This window comes from Neodiprion fabricii, chromosome 3 (genome assembly GCF_021155785.1).
Source record: "Neodiprion fabricii isolate iyNeoFabr1 chromosome 3, iyNeoFabr1.1, whole genome shotgun sequence".
In the NCBI taxonomy this organism is placed as follows: Eukaryota; Metazoa; Arthropoda; class Insecta; order Hymenoptera; family Diprionidae; genus Neodiprion; species Neodiprion fabricii.
In genome coordinates this window covers 36,185,376-36,205,319 of record NC_060241.1, presented here as the reverse complement: position 1 = coordinate 36,205,319, position 19,944 = coordinate 36,185,376, and the positions used below count along the sequence as shown (strand labels likewise).

Below are 19,944 nucleotides of genomic sequence, written 5' to 3'. Positions count from 1 at the left end.
TTTGGGATCGACAGTTGATTAAGAATTTTATATACCGACACTCGCAAATTCAATTACATTACCCGTCAATCTGTGCGTGATGATCGAACAAAAGTTCGCGATGAAATGAAATTCCGTTTTGTGATTGTGAAAAAAAATATTCGTAACTAATTGCCGTCAACCGCAATTTTTTACGTTCGTTAATCAATTTCTTTTACAACAGCTGGTCAGTTGTCAGTAAAGTTGCGAACGAATAAGATAGAAATGAAAAAAAATTTATGTTGTATCTTAATCGCTTGACTTTCGGTAGACGAATTGATTGATTCGGTAATGAGTTAATATTTATTCAGAGAAAATTATGTTTGTGACGTTCGCGGAGAACGGAAATTAAAAAAAGAATTGTTATCGCAGCCGCCCACAAATCTTGCGCGATTTCCTCCTTTCCGGTTTTTAATTTTGACTCTTTATTCTCCGAAGATTCTCGCCGACGCGAAGTAATAAACAGAAAACAGAATAAAACCGCCCACCGTTGGATTTTTAACTAAATGCAAATATCGAAGCTATTAACTCGTGCAGCCAACTCCAGAGTTTAGAGATTAGAGTTTAGAGTGCCATTAGCCATTAGCCGGAAGGTATATATTGATGGAGAAAAAGAAAGTGCGCGAGGTCTTTGCACCTCAAGTCCATAACCAAATACGATCCGGATACATATGAAAGAAGAAATGCGAGTCAAAGATTTTTATCTCTCAGGTACAGTTTACGCCGCAATTGTTTGGCCATTTGTATGTAAATTATAAATTCGAGCAACGGGGTATTACGGGTGAAATTAACGTTATAAAATGAGATTTGCATGTTCTTTATACGTGCAAGGATTCCAACTACTCTATTTAACAACGTGAAACATAAAATTCGCAAATTAATTGTAATTTCCAGGCAATGAATAATGAAAAAAAAAATATATATCTGCCAGCACCGAGAGAAACTTTAAGTTGTTGTTACTATTCAATTTTTAACCATTACCGCAGAACATAATTCTAGCTAATGATAAGAATCTAGTTTCGTAGATGTAACCGGAAATTCTAGTACGCGTTACTATTCGTCTTCATTACGGACACTCGTACTACGCTTTCTTATAACTATTGGGATAACTTGACGTTGGTGCAACAATAAATTTCTGTTTGTAATGTTCTGTTTAATTGAAAATTATAGCAGATCAAACAAACAAATTTAATATTACAACAGCCAGACAATGTAGCACTAAAAACTATATAATGAGACCGAACACATAGTTACTTGTCGCAAATTTTCTGTTGATTCCAAAAAAAAATATTTGATCCGTTATCGTAACTATACCCCTTTTTCTGGAATTATCTAATAACTGTCAAAAAAGAATTATCTTTTTCTCAGTGCGCGTGTCAAACGTCCAACTGTTTCGTATTCCGTGCAAGTAGCGCATTCGTGTGAGACACGATGTGCGAACGCGTCCTCGACGACAAGTCAAAAGCGACGGACGTGTAATTGCGTACAGATCGTGTACCTTCCTACATTTTTTTTTCCTTCTTTTTTTTTTTTTCTTTTTTCTTCTTCTTCTCTTTTCCTTCGCGCGCACTCCCACCACCGTCATAAAATGCACGTTTCTCGTAATCCCGCCAACCGCAACTGTGTGTGTGTGACAAATTGTGTACGCGCAAGGCTCGTTGGTGTGAGAAAGAGAATCGGGCGGTCCGCAAGTGTCAAGCAGACTTCAGTTTGTAGCATGCTGTCATTCACTCAGCACATTCTCTTTGCAGAAAAGAGTCCCTCAGCAGCACGAAAGCCCGCCGTACCGCGGAGATCGACGTCCAACGTCGTCCCGAAAAATCAGAGCGTCTCTCCGCCTAAGGGTGAGTCAGTCCTGCAAACTTCAAACGTCTAGACAACGTCTCAGGCCTTCAGCCCTCCTTTCCTTCCTCCGATTTACCTTGATTCATTCGCTTCATTCGCACTCTGCTTAAAACTTTGGACGATTTGGATGATCGTTAAAGAAAATGAAATATCGTCTGAATCGTTTGACAGAGTTTGAATTGAAAATTTTCTTTGCCATTCAGAAATCGTCCGTTTCACCCCTATTGACAATTTTAATATTGTGAATTCTTTTTTTCATGAGATTCGGACGATTTGGATGATCGTTAAAGAAAATTAAAAAATCGTCCGAATCGTTTGATAAAATTTCTATTCAGAATCTAATCTGCTATTCAGAATTCACCCGTTTCGCTCCTCTTGACAATTTTAACTCTATTGTTTCGTCACGTAATTCGATGTTCCGAGTATCCAGGAATAATCTTTGAAGCAGTTGAGTTTAGGATCTCTCAAAAAAGTGATGAAACAACGATTATCAAGCCGAAGTGGATCGAGTTGAATGTGAATGAAGCAACATCTTTATACAGAGTTTTTTCAAAAATACAAGGAGGAAACAATAGACGTAGAATTTTAGCGACTTTAAACATCCTTGTTCATAAAGTACTTAAATATCGAGAAATCACCTGACGCTGTTTTTTTCGTTAAAATTAACAAATCTCCTTGAACGAGGCGTGAGACAATTTGTATAGTTACAACCGACGGAAATATTTACACGTGATTTTTCCCGAGTCTCTGAGGAGCCGGATAGAAAACCGTTAGCATTTTTCGGTCGGCATGATCGGTTAGGAAATCGGGAATTACAACTTCCGGAGAACGTAACTTTCGTCTTGAGACTTTTGCTCATTTTCATCCTACACACTCAAAGCCGGCTCTGAGACTGATCACAAAACTATATGCGTAACGACATAAATAACATGACGGTGAACTGCAACGGCAGCAGTGCCGGAATTTGATGTGTCAAAATAGCGCAACAGCCTGTCTGATCTGACAATAAAAGTGCATCCTGGTTCTTAAGTGCTGTTTCTGTCAGAGAAACACATGTTTTTACCCTCCGTTTCACGGCGAATTGCAAGAGTGACGCGAATCAGAATTCTAAACAATAAATCAAAATCGTCGCGTGACTCGAACTAAAAGACTTTGGTATCTGATAATATATTGCGTGATTTCTTAGTAAACGAAAGTCCTCGAAAACCGGGGAAAAAAGTCGTTCAAAAATCTTTCAAGGAAATGATAAGTGCAAATTCTAAACTCCGTTTCATCATTTTTGAGCCGTGACGCGGGCGGAACGATTCAGGCACCGATTAGACTTTACCCTATCCGTGTAACAATGTTTGAGAAGTAAATCAACGAGATAAGTTTTCCTCGCTCGTTTCTCCTATCTCGGACGCACAAATACACAGTTTACAAGCGATTCAACTGTGTAACGCCGCTCTTATACGTCCTGCGCACATCGTCGTCGTCGTACGGTATAAACCGTTGAATTACGTCAGTTCGTGTATAACAGGGTCTAAAATGTTTCTCTTGGCAGTGGAACTACCGGGAGGCTAGGCAACGATCGTCTATGGGAAACAGGGCCTCGATTGCTTCCACGAATATACCGAATCGACGACGTGGTATATTAATACAGAATTACGACCCCCTGCGGCGTCTACATCTCCAGATTCGAAATAGATCAAGCCACTGCCTGCGAATTTTCTGCCTTATATCGTGCTGCCCCGCTCCAAAGCTTTTCACGCATTTTTACGACGAAAGCTTTAATCAAGTTTAATTCCACGTCGATCGTCGCGTCACTCGCAGTCTGGCGTATCGATTGAGTACCATGTCGATGGGAAAATTATGAAAATTAAAAAAACGGTATTAATTAGCGTCAAAATTTTTTTGAAAAATCAAAAAACACTGAAAAATTAGGGTTAAACCGGGATCAAAATTATACCGTTCTCGACCACGTACTCGCAGGCTTATAACTCACTACGTGGCTTCCCCCTCTTTCAGAACAACCGGAGCAGAGTCAACGAACGCGCAAATTGTTCCGTAATATCATAACGCGTGAGCCTGGAGCAGGCCGGTGGTGTGTAAGTGACTTGAAATAATTATAAAAATATTTTCCATTCGCCTCGGTAGCCGCGAGTACCGAGTACGATTGTCAGATACGCGTATACGGTCAGAAACTCAAAACCATATTTCCGGCGCCATTTAACAACCCGCGTGCTCATTGGCTCGGCGAAATATTTCAGTGTGAATGAAATTGAGGACAGGAAGTGCAATGAGAAAATAGGCATGGCCGTTCTGTTTTACCGACACTCTGTATTATGGGTTTTGCTCTCATACCTTGAGTTATTATATTTATTGTTTAACAACTCGAGAAATTCACAGCGCGGTTTATGGACAGTCGTTAGATTTTACGTGACAATTGTAGGAACAATTGCCCTCCTGAATATTTCTGATTATTAAATGGAGCTTTAGATTATAAAATTATCTCGACGGGTCGGTAAACTCATTTCAAATTTGTTTGTTAAATAAATGAATAAATCTAGTCATCATTCGGTCACTATAATACGAAATATTTATTACACTTTTGATTATGCTGGACAAAAAATGGACTGGCTTCTCCCATTGTTAATCAAACAATGAGATTTAGTCGAACCAATTAAACACCTAACTTTCCAACAAGAAAGAAGAAACCTATTTTTTCGCTGTGACCGATGAGAAATGTTTGAATCGGATCGTCACATTTTCTTATTCACTTTAACATATGGTCTCTGAAAGTTCATAATTTTTATTGCTTGATCACGATATATGGGTGGAGAAATTTAATGTATCCGACTATCTACATAATAATAAAAAACGAACACGAAATCGCTTTAATCTAATGACACCTGTACTAATTGATACCAATTTATTTTCTAAACCGTCTATGGTCTAGAGATTATATTTGTGACCCAGTTGTCGATTTTTATAAAAATTTCTGACTGATCTGTGATTTTTTCTGGAATCAGCGGTCAACTTTTCAGTATTTTCGAATCCCATATGGTAGATTAAAAATTGATTGAAATTTTTTTCACTATTGGTGCAGTAGCGCAATTACTTTTAAAATTGCAAAATTTACTTTTTACCCCTACCGGGTTATAAGAGAGTATAATTTTGTAGATTATAACTTCTACAAGCTTTCACAAATACAACTACTTCAGCAAATTGAAAAGTACGTGATTAAAAATTAAATTTTCTACGGTACGTGAAAATGAAATGTATCAGTCCTTGAGAAAGATCGAAATAGAAACCTATAGATCGTGTAAAACCATCAAATTATTTCCTCAAAAAATCGTCGAGTTTGGGGCGTGTAATTTATTGGTCCGATTAAACTTCGATGTTGAGATAAACCGAAGCGTCTGCATATCGCCGCGTGATACGAATCTGTAAAAAGAATGGACAAAAGAAAAATAAAAAAAAAAACAAAAAGTCGTGAATCGTTAATTGCGCTAGACGATAAATTGGCGAGTAGCCGTCGTGTTTGCTAATTGTAAAGCATAGCGTATTGTATATCTGCCTCCGATACAACGGATCGACACTCCCTTCCGGTTTATCAGTTGTCTGCCGGCGGGGATTTGTCGTCGCTTCGACAATGATACGCATCATCTCGGCACTGGATGGGAGTAACAATTCGTTCAATTATTATTCGTCGAGATAGGCGTGTGGCACTCATTGTCGGCTTCTTATTGCAAAGCAAAAAAAAGGAGGTAGAGAAAGACAAGGATGAGAGAGAGAATGAGAGATAAAAAAAAAAAAAAAAAAACACCATGGTGCTATGTAATACGCAGTAGAAATTGTTTTGACATGTGTATATATATATATGTATATATATATATATGCTGTTCCCTCATCGCCGTGATCAATTGTTGAAATGAAAGATGTTACGCTCTTCTAACAAAACGACAAAGGGTCTGTGTTGGAATTGATAATTCCAATTATAAGTGAATACGTACTTTTCGTCTCACCATAAGGCGCCTGCAAACCGGTCCAGAATTACTTCTCGCAAGATATTCTGTACAAGACGCGTTGTCGATCAATTCTTTTTTTCTACTCATTTTCATTCACCGCTTGACAAAAACGCGTCATCGTCATCGTAAACATAATCTTCTCATCTCGCATCAGTCCTGTAATAAACGGTCAAAAGGTCAATTATTTATTCAACACTACATTCCAATTAAATCTACACCACGAACAGCGATCCCTGCGCAGACGAATCTCTGGTTTATAACTCTATAGGAGAATAACGCGTGTCCACGCTCTCTAATTAATTCGAACGATTTAACGATATAATTAATATATTTGTACGAATATGCTGAATTTGATCAAAATCGTAGATGTGTCGAAATTCTTTACCAGTCAAATCGAGCGCGCAAGTTATTTTTTTAATTGATTTACGCGAAATTAGATATAAAAAAAAAAACCAAATTAAAAATCGTGTCAAAACGAAGTGCATATTTTTTCAACAGCGTGTCAAATTCTGTATACAGATTAATTTGACGGACACGTCGACGGTATGTATTCTTGCTTCGTTGCTTCGTCGGCATATCGCTAACTTATAGTTTTGGATTCGAAAAAATTTTACCCTGATTGATATTCGACCGTCCTGAAGCAGCGCTTATTTCTTCATCCAAAGACGCGTGAAATTAACATGCCCGGTGCATCTTTGAATCCAGAAACGAGTCCGCGACACTGTATCAGACCTTGTCACCTCGTTTTTCACTTCGAAACGGTCACTCGACAGCCACGTGTAAACACGAAATGAAACACAAAAGTCGGCGGAAGCTGATTTCAACCTGTCAATTTTTCAATTTTCTAATTTTTCGAACGGGACATTATATATGTATACCAGCTGAAATTTCAAAGCAGATTTAAACCCGTTTTCTCAAGCGATCCTAGCCTCCTCGTCTATAATAAAATTCCTCATTTACCAGAGAAGCTGCACGTAATATCTCTAGAATAAACTTTAGGAACTGGCGCTGGTCAAGGGCCAAGATTTAAAAAAAATATTTGAACGCTGCAAGTGCCTCATGCATACAAAATCTCACGTTCGGTTGCTCGATGTGTAATCTATCCACACCGAAAGTGGCGGCATATCTAGAATATACTGACTCAACACTCGAAATGCCATCCCTTCAAGAAGTCGACCTAAAATAGTAATTATTCCCCGAAGAACTTAAACTTCTCTACTAAAACTACGTTCTAATATTTATCCCACGAAAAGCCAAAATTTTCAAAATATCGACTTCAAGTCTTACGAGTACTTCGGTTCGGAAAGAACGATTACGGAATACCTTGGATCTAAAATTTTTCGCGGGGGAAAAAAGGTCAAAAAACAAATCGAAAAAAAATCCACTAATTACGGGAGCATCGCTGAGCGCCGTTTGAGGTTTCTAATCTTTACTGCAGGGAAGTCCGTTTTATGGGAAGCCCGCTGTGCACTTCTGGTACCGGGAATCCCCTCTTCCGCTATCCATCCAGGTGATCAAAGAGCCTCCAGCAAATCCAGAAAGCAAAGCCATGGAAAAATATCCGCTGCTTCTCGGCTCGAGGAAGAAAGTCGTGGCTTTCACCGTGTTATACGAGAGTCCGAGTTGAGTATCGAAAAGTCTGGATGTGTGCGAATTACTGCCGCATCGTGTGGAAAATCATCTATGTATGAAATACGTTAATGACTGGCAATTTTGCGCGCAAATCGATCGGTCATTCGCATTAGGCTGCTACTTACGAAATTTATAAGATACGTATTCGCTTCTCGACTCGATCAAGAAGGAAAGCCGAGTTTCTAGGAAGCAAGTTCGAACTGTACAGATTCGCCAATTTGGGTCATGTGTTTGAATTTCGAAGTCTTTTTTCCTTTCCACGGAGATGTTTGTGGCCGGAAGCAATCTCGTGACGTATCAAATTGACAAACGTAATTTATCAAAGAAGTTAGAAAATTGAATGAAATCTATTTCTAGATAAAATTTTGGCTTATCCCCTTTGCCAAAAACATCGTGCCAAGTTCTTTTTCACTACATTTACGCTGAAGGAGTATTGTCGAAAATTTATTTGGCACAAGTTATATCGTGAATTATTATTTCTCAACTTTTAAAAGGAACAACTTCTCTTATAAAATGAAACTTTTTTTTTTTTTGAACACTTATTTCAAAAAGCTGAGGCCTTATAATGTGATAATAAATGGACCTGGAACGCCCCGTACAAACCGTAAATATACGTGATTGATATTTATTGCTCCGATATATCATCTAAACATTTTTACAAATTACCTTTTCCGCTTTCCTTTTTCAAAATTATTGCTCTCGCTACATCGACACTTGATATAATAATATTATATCGCCTGAGGTCCGGTTTCGAAAAAAAACGGCCATCTGTTCACCCGACGAAAGTTACATCGATCAGAGGTCAAAAGTATAGACACATGTACAGTATTCATTTCTATATGTGAATATTCCAATAGATATACACCTCTCTCTTTCGTAAGACTTCATTTCGTCACTCAACATATGCGCGTCTACATCCTATACAATAGACGATTTGGCACAGGATGGACCAGATTCTGACAGAAATAATAATAATAATAATAATAATCCCAACTCGTCTTATAGCTGTGTCAAGAAATTCATTCTCTGTTTGTCGATTTCTGTTTTCCGTTGCGATGAAGCGAATCAAAAAATTCATTATTACCGCCGCAATTCTTTCTATTCAATCACAATTAATGGAACCTCTGTTTATTTTCGTTCTCCTTGATTTACATCGCGTGCATATTTTCGTTAACTATCCATTCACCGCCTGATCTTTATTCCTAATTAAAACTTGGAGCCGTTCTTTACAGTCTGGAGCTCATCGGAGTGGCTGATGAGTGTGTTCTAATTCAAGAGCGAAGATAACGCGAAGTTCTGTGTACACACATAAATTCATGAACACTTGTTATACGCTCTCTCTCTCTCTCTCTCTCTCAATCTCACTTTTTCTACGATCTATCTTTTTCTCTTCGGTCTCGGGTTTTCCAACGATTCGAATTAACAATTCTTGTACACCGGTACTTTCGCGTTTCGGCTCTCGACTCCATGTAATACTAATTACAATATATGGGTTCGCATTACATTTTACACGGTACAATTATAGAAATTCTACATGGGAAAGTTTCACCGAATTTCCCACTCAAACCTAATAGTGTTTAAATACATTTTTATTACTTTTCTGTGTTGAAACAATTTCTAATCTACTTACAGGTATCCTTATATATATATATATATATATATAGATCAGTATTTTTTAAACTCGAAACTCTATGTTGAGAAGTTGCTCAATTTGAACTCTCAAGAGTTTAGAATTTTGCCGAAAATAATGAATGTAGTACAGCATTATCGCATAATAATAGGTAATATCAATTTTTTTTTTTTTTTTTACCAAAATTAAAACCCTAAAAATATTATAATCAGAACAGCAATTATATTTTATGTCAGAGAAACCATTTTATCTATACACCTACGATAAATTGCCAATAACCAATGAACTGAAATAAGTTTCATTGTCAATAAAACTTTTCCCCTTGATACAAAAAACAAAGTGTCTCGTCAAATAATTCCATCGTGTTTTTGAATCCATATTTTCCCTATTCACCTATGTTTATAAATAAAGATATTCGTGCTAAAAAAAAAAAAGATCCATCTCGTATTTTATGCGAGGCACAATTAATCGCGCGTGTAAAAATAAATCCTGTTTCTCTAATACGAACTAATAGATGATCAATTTGGGTCATCTATATATGCTGTACGAACTTTGTTTCGCAAGTAGCAGCAACTATTATTTCTTTGATATAAAATACAAGTATACAAGTATATCTATACATTATGTATATAATTCAACAACGACGCGTATAAAGAAAGGGGTATATTTTAGTTTGGAGGGTAAATTATAGACGGGCATAAAAGAGACTGTCGTTAATAAAATGAATATAGAAACGAAGAGAAAAAAAAAAATGGCCGGACAAGCAAACTAAACATCGATTACACACAGAAAACAACGTTCTCGTATAACAGTATACGAAAAAAGCATAAACATATAAATACCTACATCTGCAGACGACTCGCCAGTCGATTAACAAATAAAAACTGTATTTCGTCAAAGTATCCGCTATCTTGTTTTTTTTTTTTTTTGACGATCACCGAAGTTGTACAACAGCTATTGTGCCCAGAGTCGCGATCCTGGGTTGTTGAAGGCAGTGGGTATGGTTATACATACAGACACCGAAAGTATAATCCTCGTAGATTATATAAATAAATAAGTATAAATTTATTCGGAGCACCGCGCGTCTATTTTTAAATAGCCCGCCATCTTTCCGCCGCCGCCGGTCAGCCGCGATGATCGGGGGGCGGCGGTCGAACCGCGACGTCTTTCGCCCCCTTCGTCGATCCCGGGGCCCCTCCACCGTCGGATTTTAAGGGGGGCCGCGAGGAGGCGGCGACCACTTAGAACTCGACGATGAAGCGACGGCTCGCGCTAATTCAGTCGTCGTCGACGTCGACTTTGCGCGCGTCTCCGCCGCCGCGATCAGCCCTCCTCTACGAATCTACGACGTCGCTCGTTCAGTGCCGCCCGTTTAGTAATCCTGACTAATTAGGCCCGCGGCTAATTAGGATGGGGACCTGCCCGCGTTCGCCGGGAATCGTGATCATTGATCATGCTTTTTTCGAAAATTTGGCCGTGTCGATTCCTCGCTCGCCTGGTTTTCCGTCATGTTCGATTTTGCGGTGATAAACTTCGAAGGCAATGGATCGAACGATTCTTAACGATTTCGGATTCATTTTCTTCTAACATATCGAGCGGTTTTTCGCAACTTTGAAACTGATGAGTTATTAAGTGTTGATTCGTACGTCAAGGTGTATTGTGCAATGTGCTTAACGTGCGGACCTTTAATTCTCTGATGGATTTTTTTTTATCGAAATAGGAATCAACGTTGGTCGAAATTCGAACAAATATAAGATCATTTTTTTTTTTTGTTTTGCATGTTTTTGCAAATTAAGAAATCGGTGAACCGTCGCATCGAATTTTTCTTCTTTTTCCTACCGATTGTTTCTCGTACTTATAAAATTTGTCTCACTTGCATACGATCTAATTTCAGTATACCAACATCTTGAAAATTCGTCAATTTTGCTGAATACTTGCTCTGCAGAGGATACAAATTAATCGGTACGAATAATTGAGAAGATGCTAATGAACATGTGTGAAAAATTGGCAAAGGAAAATTTGAATATCATTACAGCCAAGCCAGTAGTTGCGAACTTTTTCATGAGCATGAAACTTCGACCGATGGATGTTTAAAAATATTTGTAACGTATAAGCTGGAACATATGTATTATATGTATCCTATCCACTTGAGTTAGACTTTTTTTCGCGTGCGCAAAATAAAGATTGGCAAATGTAACGGTTGGGGAAGAAGGAAAAATAAACATCCGTCCGAGAGAATTTTTAACAGCGTAGCCACTTTTAAAACTGCGCAGATATTCGAGCTTGTAAAATTAAACAAACGGGATTGAAATTTTAATAGCCGTATCTGAACGAAGATGAAAATCGCGATCGTGATGTTTTCCCCGATAAAAACAGTGCGCAAAAATTTCAATGAGCAAATGTCTCGGAGGATTTTATTCTGCTGGAAGTTTTTTCTACTGTGATTGTGCGGCGATCTTAGAGTGTGATAAAGAAAGAATCTCAATGGTTGATAAACATAAGATTGGAGGATAGGAAACGATTGAGGTGAAAAATCGTAACGGCAAAGGGTCTGTCAGCCGGACCGCAGATGGTTATGGGTCCGGTTACATTCGTTGCAGATCGCGGGGCCAAGGAACCTACCCCTGCACCGATTAGGGGGCCCATCGAGACGCGGGAACAGGCCCATCAGACTGACCCAACACACGAGGACATCCACCTTAAACAAGCCGAGGTCTCCGTCCAGGCCTTGTCAGTCATCGTGCAGTACCTCGCTCACCAGGTGAGTCGTCTCTTCCTTTTTTTTTTTTTAACCCTTTTCTAGGGGTTGATGATAATTATCTGCTTTATCGACGGAGACGCCAGCTCAGCAATTTTGACACTGAAAAACTATTGAAATGCGCGAAATTTTGCGATCTTTACGAAAAACCTAAATAAAATGTCTCGACTTTGACGAATATTTGTATTTTGAATTATTCTGCGAGTTTTTTTTTTTCCTCGCAAAATTGGGCAATGAAATAATTTCGGTATCGAGCGAAATATTACGTCCGTTTTTTCACCTTGCCGGTATAAATAAAGTGGTTGAAATAAATATCGTGATCTTGGAAATATACATGTTGGGGTTTTCCACACTTCGGTTCAGCTACATTTCTAAATACGCGTAAGAAGAAAACATTTATTTTCAAAAATCGATATAAACGGAGTCGCTGATAAATCTGTTCCGAATTTTGGACCGGTTGTACGATAATTCCGGGTGTCTTTAGCCGAGTTATTTTCGTTCTTTTTTTCTGTTATCGTTCCGATCGAACGATTCTAAAGTAAACTATTACCACACCGAGAGCTTTTGTGAGGTGAACGGATGCTTGTTTGTACAATGGTTTTAATTATACACAATCCGCAGTCTACTCACCCGTCTCACTTTACCATGTAATACTACAAACACGCAAGGTTGCATCAATATTTTCATATCCGCAATAAAACGCGTTATTTATAATTATACTCCTAGCCATCTCTAGCGTACGAGATGCAACCGAAACAAACGTGCGAATCATGCACGACAACTCTTTACACACACTTTGTTTATAATTATCGCACAGCCGTTAGTCGTAGATTTTTAGCGCAGCGTAATGAGCAAGACCTTAATTATTATAACACAAGCATCGCGCATCAAAATGCAGACGCGTAGTTTTACCCGCTCGTTTCAAAGTTCTTCCTCGTTTTTTTCATAAAAGAAAAAACTGAGGCGCAAACAGTTGTCCGGTTGTTCTCTCAACTGGACGAAGACTTTTTCATTTGTGATTTGGACCGATTTCGTGCACTTTAGACGCGTGTAGTCGGCTTGAAATCATTACACTGCGTGGCTGTTTTTATACTTTTTACCGACATTGCTCGCACAAAGATTTAGAACGATCACGTTCATTGACAAAAGCGGCATTTCGTTGTAAAATAATTTTATAACATACACGTGTAGATAGTTTGACTTTGTATAAATTAATTAACGCTTGACGTAAGATCCCGTTCTGTGAGTCTAGATCCCAGAACCTTGATCATCAGATCGATGAACTCGTCTTTCGTCACCGTCAGCTGGTGTTGTATTCAAATGTTGAAAACACTTAAATATTTCCAATCCATCCGTCACGTGGAATTTACTATCCGCACGGTTTGTTATAAATCTGAATTCAGGACTTTCTAATTTTCGTTTCAAATAATCGTACCAATTATAGTGTACAGAATTGATCGCGCACTAAAATAAACCAAGTTCCCTAGAATTTAACCCTGAAATTATCGTTTAAAATAAAAAAAAAAAAACATTCTCCAGCAGAACGAAGTGAAATAATTCGGTTTCTGTATATGAAAAATAAAAAACGAACGGCGTTTTAATTTCGTGTCTGGCAATAATTCTACCTCTGTTATTTTTATTTTTTTTTTCTTCTCTCTCTTTCATGCGACAACAGCTCGATGGCTTCTCAGCACCGAGACTGAAGAAAGACTGCGAGAGGATGAAGACTGAATGGCTGGAGGCACGGCTCGAAGCGGAAGAGTTAAGGGCCGGATATCGCCGTGTTGAACAACAGTTAACCGAGCAACACGACGAAGGAAAACGGGCCCTGGATAATCTACGAGCTGAGCGTAAGTCCCGTCTCCGTTTCCTCGTCTGCGAACTTGTCTCTACGCCGCTAAATCGCTGTCGTAATTCCGTTTATCCGGTCGCAGGCAGTCATGCCAAGTTCTGCCAACTATAAATTTCCCCGCTAGGTCGAATCAGCAATGAACGACTTCAAGCTGGATGAAATTTTGGGCCGGATCGAAAAATCGGGACCGTTTTTCTTGTCGGTATCTGTTTTTTTTTTTTTTTTTTTTAACCCCACTCTCGGCGATCGGTAAAAATGTCGCTCCTCGTACGCCGTATGAATACAAAATTCTTAGGTACATCTACATTCGTCGAATTGGTGTATTAAGTACAGTCAGTTTACCGCTATGGGAAGCGTGCGCAGGTACGAATTGCGACTCGACGACGTACGAATGATTTTTTTACGTCACTTCCTGAGTTGCTCGGCTCCGTCGTCGCGCGCTTATTAATTGTCCGTAGGATAATTAATTAAATAATTAACGAGCGTGTGATCTTGGCCGGATTGTATTAACGTAGAGTTCTCTTTTTTTACAGTATCTTCTCTCGGAATAATTAATCGCTCCTTATTATATAACGTATTACATGTATAATATATAATTAATGTCACGGGGTATAATTTTACGATTGGTCCTAACGAAGTGTAATTATCGTAAGGCTGGTGTGAATAGAAAGCAGCGGGTTAAGTGGATCAATTGGTTACTTTTTAGACTGCACTTTATAATGTGCAACGGCCTGTCGTTCTACACGCGGTGTAAGATGCGGAATGTATTACCGGGTCAAACACGCGGTCGCGATTACTACTGGATACGTACAATAGTAGCGCAACTACGTTATGTAGCAAGTAATACGTCGAGAACGTAATTTTATTACCTACGTTTGTAGAGGCTTGTTTGCGATAACGATTTACTCGTGGATGTGGGCCATCAATATTCGACCTTCGATACTCTTGATTTTATGGGTAATAATGACGGCGATTCAATCGACGCGATTTAAGGGCAGCTGGTGATCGTTATTGATTTTATGACCAAAAAAATAACAATATTACATTTGATACTGACGAAAATTGAAATCTGTTAAATTGAGTTTGTGAAAAATAGTTTTCCCGATAAAAGTAAACCGTCGTGGAGTGAAATCAAACTAATCTGTTGAATTTTTAACTAAAAAATTGACATCCAAGCCTTTGAGTATACAATTTGAGTATTTGGTTTTTTTCCATTTTTAAGAAAATCATGGTAGCTCATGATTATATAGTTTCATAGATTTTTGTCGAATTTGAGTATCTTGTCATCAAATTAACGTAAAATAATTAACTTCGTAAGTTTGAAAAATTATAGACAGGACACGACGCAGGTAATAATAACTTTTTTCTACTTCATTTGAAGTTGGATTCAATATTGAGTACAAACAATTTATTGATTGCAATTTTTCACGAGTTTGTAATGATTTGTCATTTTTGATGGATAGAGTTAAGACAGCCGGCTTATGCGGTCAGCAATGTAGAAACGTCGTCGTCGATTGCAGAACGTAAATTTACCAATTGCAACATTTTAGAACAGTGCCATAAGACTTCTAACGATTTTACAACGACGACGAAGATCATGAATGATTTCAAAGTAAAATTCTCTCACATTTTATGATATTCAAGTTTGTTCAAAATTTAAACTATGCATTAGTAAATTCCATACCAAATTTCTAGATATTGAATCTTATAGGAAACAATTTATTGATAACTTCTGGACATTATTATTATTCAAATTTGATTTTCTTATCATCTTCATTGTGGTTGATTTTTTCAGATTTTTATCCAATCACAAAGTATTTAATATCGTCGGCGAGACTCACTTTTGGTTGAGAATGCTCAACTCCCAATACATCCCTAATCACATCGCGAAAGTCTTCTTACGAACTCTAAGCTTTCAAATATCACCCCGTATTCCTGCCAGGCTACAACGGATCTAATAACTCTGTGATTTCCGATTTCCCAGTGGAATCCCGGCACGCTCAGCGACTTACGGAGATGGAATCAGCGCTGCAAGACGAGCGCGAAAAGTGCGAAGCCCGTCTTCAGGACACCCTTGACAACTCAACCAAGGAGTTGAAGTCGACGATAGCCCGCCTGCGGACAGAACACGAGGCGGATCTGGTGCGACGAGAGGCTGCGACGGAGCGAAGATCGGCGGTCCACGATCAGGGAGCAGCGCTGAGAGCGGAGGCGGATTCCCTGCGAACGGTGCTCGAGTTGCGGAGCCAGGAGATCGCGGCGCTACGAGCGGAGAACGACAACCTGCGCCGAGAAGTGGAGGTGAAGGAGGCGCTCGAGGTAAAGGTGGTAGCACTGGAGGCGCGGAGCGAAGACCTGCGCGCGCAGCTCCAGAGGAAGGAAACTTTCGAGCGTCAGTTATCGCACGAGAACAAGGTGCTGCTGGAGTCGTTCCACCAGGAATCGAAGCAGAACAAGCGGCTCTCGCAGCACAACGAGGAGCTGCAATGGCGGCTGCGTCAGAACAACGAGGTGGTCACGGTGCTGGCGAATCAGTTGGCGGCCCCGCCGCAGCGTCTGACGAGATCGTTGGGCCCCGAGCACACGAGCCTCTCCCATTCGCTCGATGACTCGCCGCCAGCCTCGCCGATGGTCAAGTCGATGGTGGAGAAGAGCGACTCGGTATCCTGGACACTGGAGATCGAGGAGTCCCCCGAGGCGATGGCCTCCCGTTTGCTGCGGCGCTCCGGGTCGAGCCGCGGCATCAGTCCCAGCGACTCAAGGCCCAAAAGGCCCCGGCAGCCGTCCTCGTCCTCGCCCGTCACAGCCGCCACCGTTTCCCGACAGAGTTCGCTGCGCGCGACGAATCCTCAGCGAGCCGTTGTCCTCAGGGCTAGGTCGAAGAGCGTTTCCATCGGCGACAACGGGCCCCAGGACGCATGGGCCTCGCCTGGATTCACATCGACACCGTCCGCCGCACGAAGAAGACCCAGAAGCGATCCCGCCGCTAATACCGCTGTTGTTAACCAGGAACCGAGCCCCGGTCTAAGGCCCCAGGAGGCCGGTGGCGAAGCGATGATATCCGAGGAGACATCGGCGTCCAGCAGCGAAGACGAATCCTCGGCCAGCAGCGACATTCCACGACTAGCGATGGAACTATCATGGAGCGAATCGGAGGGTTGACGTATCGCCCCCGACGCCTGCTGCGGCTGGAGGAGGACCAAGAGCCTCTAAGACTTTCGACTATAACTATTACACATCGTACGAACACGTGTGAAGGATTTTGAATTTTTTTCTCGTTTTCTTTTGTTGTTATTACACTGGTTTTTGTTTTTTTTTTTTTATATACATTTTTTTGTTTTATTTTTTACCTACACGAATCGCCCTGCAAGGTTAAAAACTAGTGACAATTTACTGTTGGGATTTTTTTTTTTACTTCTCCTTATCGTCAAGTTTTCTTTTTACTTTTTTTTTTTTGGTTTTTTGTATTTTTTAATTCGTTTTTCTTTTTATAAATTCACTCCGTTTTTGGGAATTTTACGGATGGTTATATATTATAATATGCCTAAAAGATGCAGGGTTTTTCTCTCCTGCGGTGCGAAGCTAGGAAGAGAAGGATTCGGTGCGTGATTTTAAAACACGGTTCGATTAACGCTGCAGGCAAAGGGTGAAAAAGGATGCAGGTATATATGTAAGAATCGATGGAACTGGGACGAGGTGACAATGATAAATATATGTGAAATAAAAATTGTGAGAGACGAGCGGTGGGGAATCCAGTATTATATAGTTGTCTATATATATTTACAGATAATTATTAACGATTATTGTCATTGTTATTATTATTATTATTATTATTATTATTAACAATTACGCTGCTACACTTATTATGATATACTCGATAAACGAAATATTATCGTTGTTGTTCTTATTATTATTATTATTATTATTATTACTATTATAACGAGAAGCAGAAGAGGTGAAACAAAAAATGAAATTTGATAGTAATACAAAAAACAATCTGCATGTAGCTGTTTTACGTTTGATAATAATGATATATATATATAGGTATACTTATTAACATTGCGTTGCTGTTGAGTATACAAGGTGAGATTATGTAATAACTTGGACCAAAAATAATAACCCTTTGGATCAGAGGATTTCCTGATCCAGTTAGAAGCGACGTCTGTTTAATGATGAAAGCTATGTTTGCCACTTTATACCAAATTAACTCATCCTTGGAAAGAAGGATCTGTTTGCGCTTAGAAAAAGGGTGTAAGAACGATTAATTCTGCAGCTTCGTCGCCGATATTGCGAGTTGTTCTTTTATCCTGCGATTCGATCATAGGCCAATCGAGCGGAACGGTGAGGTTGTTGTTAACGATCGAGCAATTATTTCAGTGTAAAAATGATGATTCGAATTACGTTGACAAAAGTGGCAAATTAGCCGAAATGCGAAGATATGCAAAATCGTGTTACGCGTATGTTGAGGATACGTAATACCGATCGTGTATGTAACTGTAATTATTATATACTCAGATGAAATGCAAGTCCTAGCTCTGTGATTGCAGCTCGTTAACTGTACATAACGTAACTCGCCATTTCTCGACTACGTACGATTTTTCTTTTTTAATTTCGAAACTGTTTGAATTAAATTTCCCGTGTCCGCAAAGTGTAAAAATTTCCCAAACTATCGAGTCGACGACGTTTGGTTTTTTTTTTTTTTAATTTTTTTTTTTTTATTTGTTGTAAAGATTTTAAACGCTATACGGATGGGATTTATTCTTGGACAAGTTTCTAAAACCGTTGTCGAATATAAACGAGATTCGTTTGATGGAAAATCATCGACCATTTCGTGAATGTGAATGTTTTAATTTTTTATAGTGTCTTCAAAAAAATTTTGACCATCCTGTACAATTGTAGCCTTTGAAGATAAATTAAACAAAGAAGAAAAAGAAAAAAAAAAAAAAACTTATCGCGGCATCGTTCACACGTCGTGTAGAAATGACTCCCGACTAATAGCTGTGTAACTTCACGTCGGAAACTTGTTTTCTGAAGTTATATGTATAAATACGATAACATTTTGAGTGGCTGCAGCTGATTAATATGTATACATGGGTATATATTAATTATCACGTGTACCGTGTGAAACTAGCAAGAATATCATGTCATTGATTTATTTATTCACGTTATCTGTTGTGTATTCATCAAAATCGTGAGAAAGAAAAATGTTGTTGTACCGTTTTGCGAAATTCCATCGTTTTCTATATTTTCCATAATCAATATTAGGGAGTTCGCCAAGAGTTCCGAGGCGCGAATCAGCCAAAGAGAATTGATTATATGTTATACGTTTAACGGTATGATTTCATAAATTCCCCAGCGTTTTCCCATATATATTAGCGTACGTGCACACAAATATAGTATATGTATAATGGTTGATTGATTATTAAAATGATTCCTTTTCATCGTCAAAAAGTAAAAGAGAGGGATAATGAAAAAGGCGGAAATAAAGAATAATAAAAGCTAACTTAAGTTAATTATTTGTATCTTTTGTACAAAGCCATGGATATGCATATACTACATAGTACGTAAGAACATGAACGGTTTAAAATTTAACAAAAAAAAAAAAAAAAAAATTGAAAAGAACCGATGTCTTAGCGATTAAGAAGGATATTACGAAGAAATAAAATAGAATTGATTAAATATAAAATGCAACACACGTATAAAGTTGTAGCTGAAGTTTGTATGACGAAGAGCTATTATAATAATAGCGAAATATTTGTAGTTTTGAAGTTAACTAAGATTTTCATCGAAGTCAATGATGACGAGGAGGGATGAAAAAAGAAAGAAAAAACAAAAAAAAAAAAAAAACAAACATAACAAAGAAACACGCATGGAGAAAAAGAAAATGATAATTCTCTCCTTCACTTATATATATATATAATATAATGTTGGACAAATTTATTCTATTCTCTATTTACCAAATAAAAAAGATACCTTCAACTATTACCACAAGTTCAATACATGATGCTACAAATTGAAGAAAAAGAATTACAATAATAATGTGTCTTGCTAGTCAATAACTACCTTCCGCGCCTTTTCCTCAATAATTTATTGTTAGTTCAATTATACGTACGAGTGAATTTTCATTACTGTATATTCGAGCAAGTTTTCCATCATCTAACGATAAAAACCAAAATCAAGCTCGGACTCGAATGTCACA

At 38.7% G+C, this 19,944-nt stretch overlaps 1 protein-coding gene across 6 annotated transcripts in view; it reads left to right on the top strand.

Annotated features, from left to right (window-relative positions):
* Positions 1–19,715, top strand: part of LOC124178965 (serine/arginine repetitive matrix protein 2) — a 72,299-nt gene extending 52,584 nt beyond the window's left edge. For 3 of the 6 annotated variants that reach the window (XM_046562846.1, XM_046562844.1, XM_046562843.1), the window contains exons 9-12: positions 1,770–1,862; positions 11,694–11,896; positions 13,569–13,743; positions 15,730–19,715. In XM_046562846.1, coding sequence (XP_046418802.1) covers positions 1,770–1,862; positions 11,694–11,896; positions 13,569–13,743; positions 15,730–16,907 — 1,649 coding nt within the window. In that variant the 3' untranslated portion in view covers positions 16,908–19,715. The remainder of the gene's footprint in view (positions 1–1,769; positions 1,863–11,693; positions 11,897–13,568; positions 13,744–15,729) is intronic. The other 3 variants (XM_046562845.1, XM_046562849.1, XM_046562847.1) reach the window with 3 other exon arrangements.
* Positions 19,716–19,944: the final 229 nt, after the last annotated feature.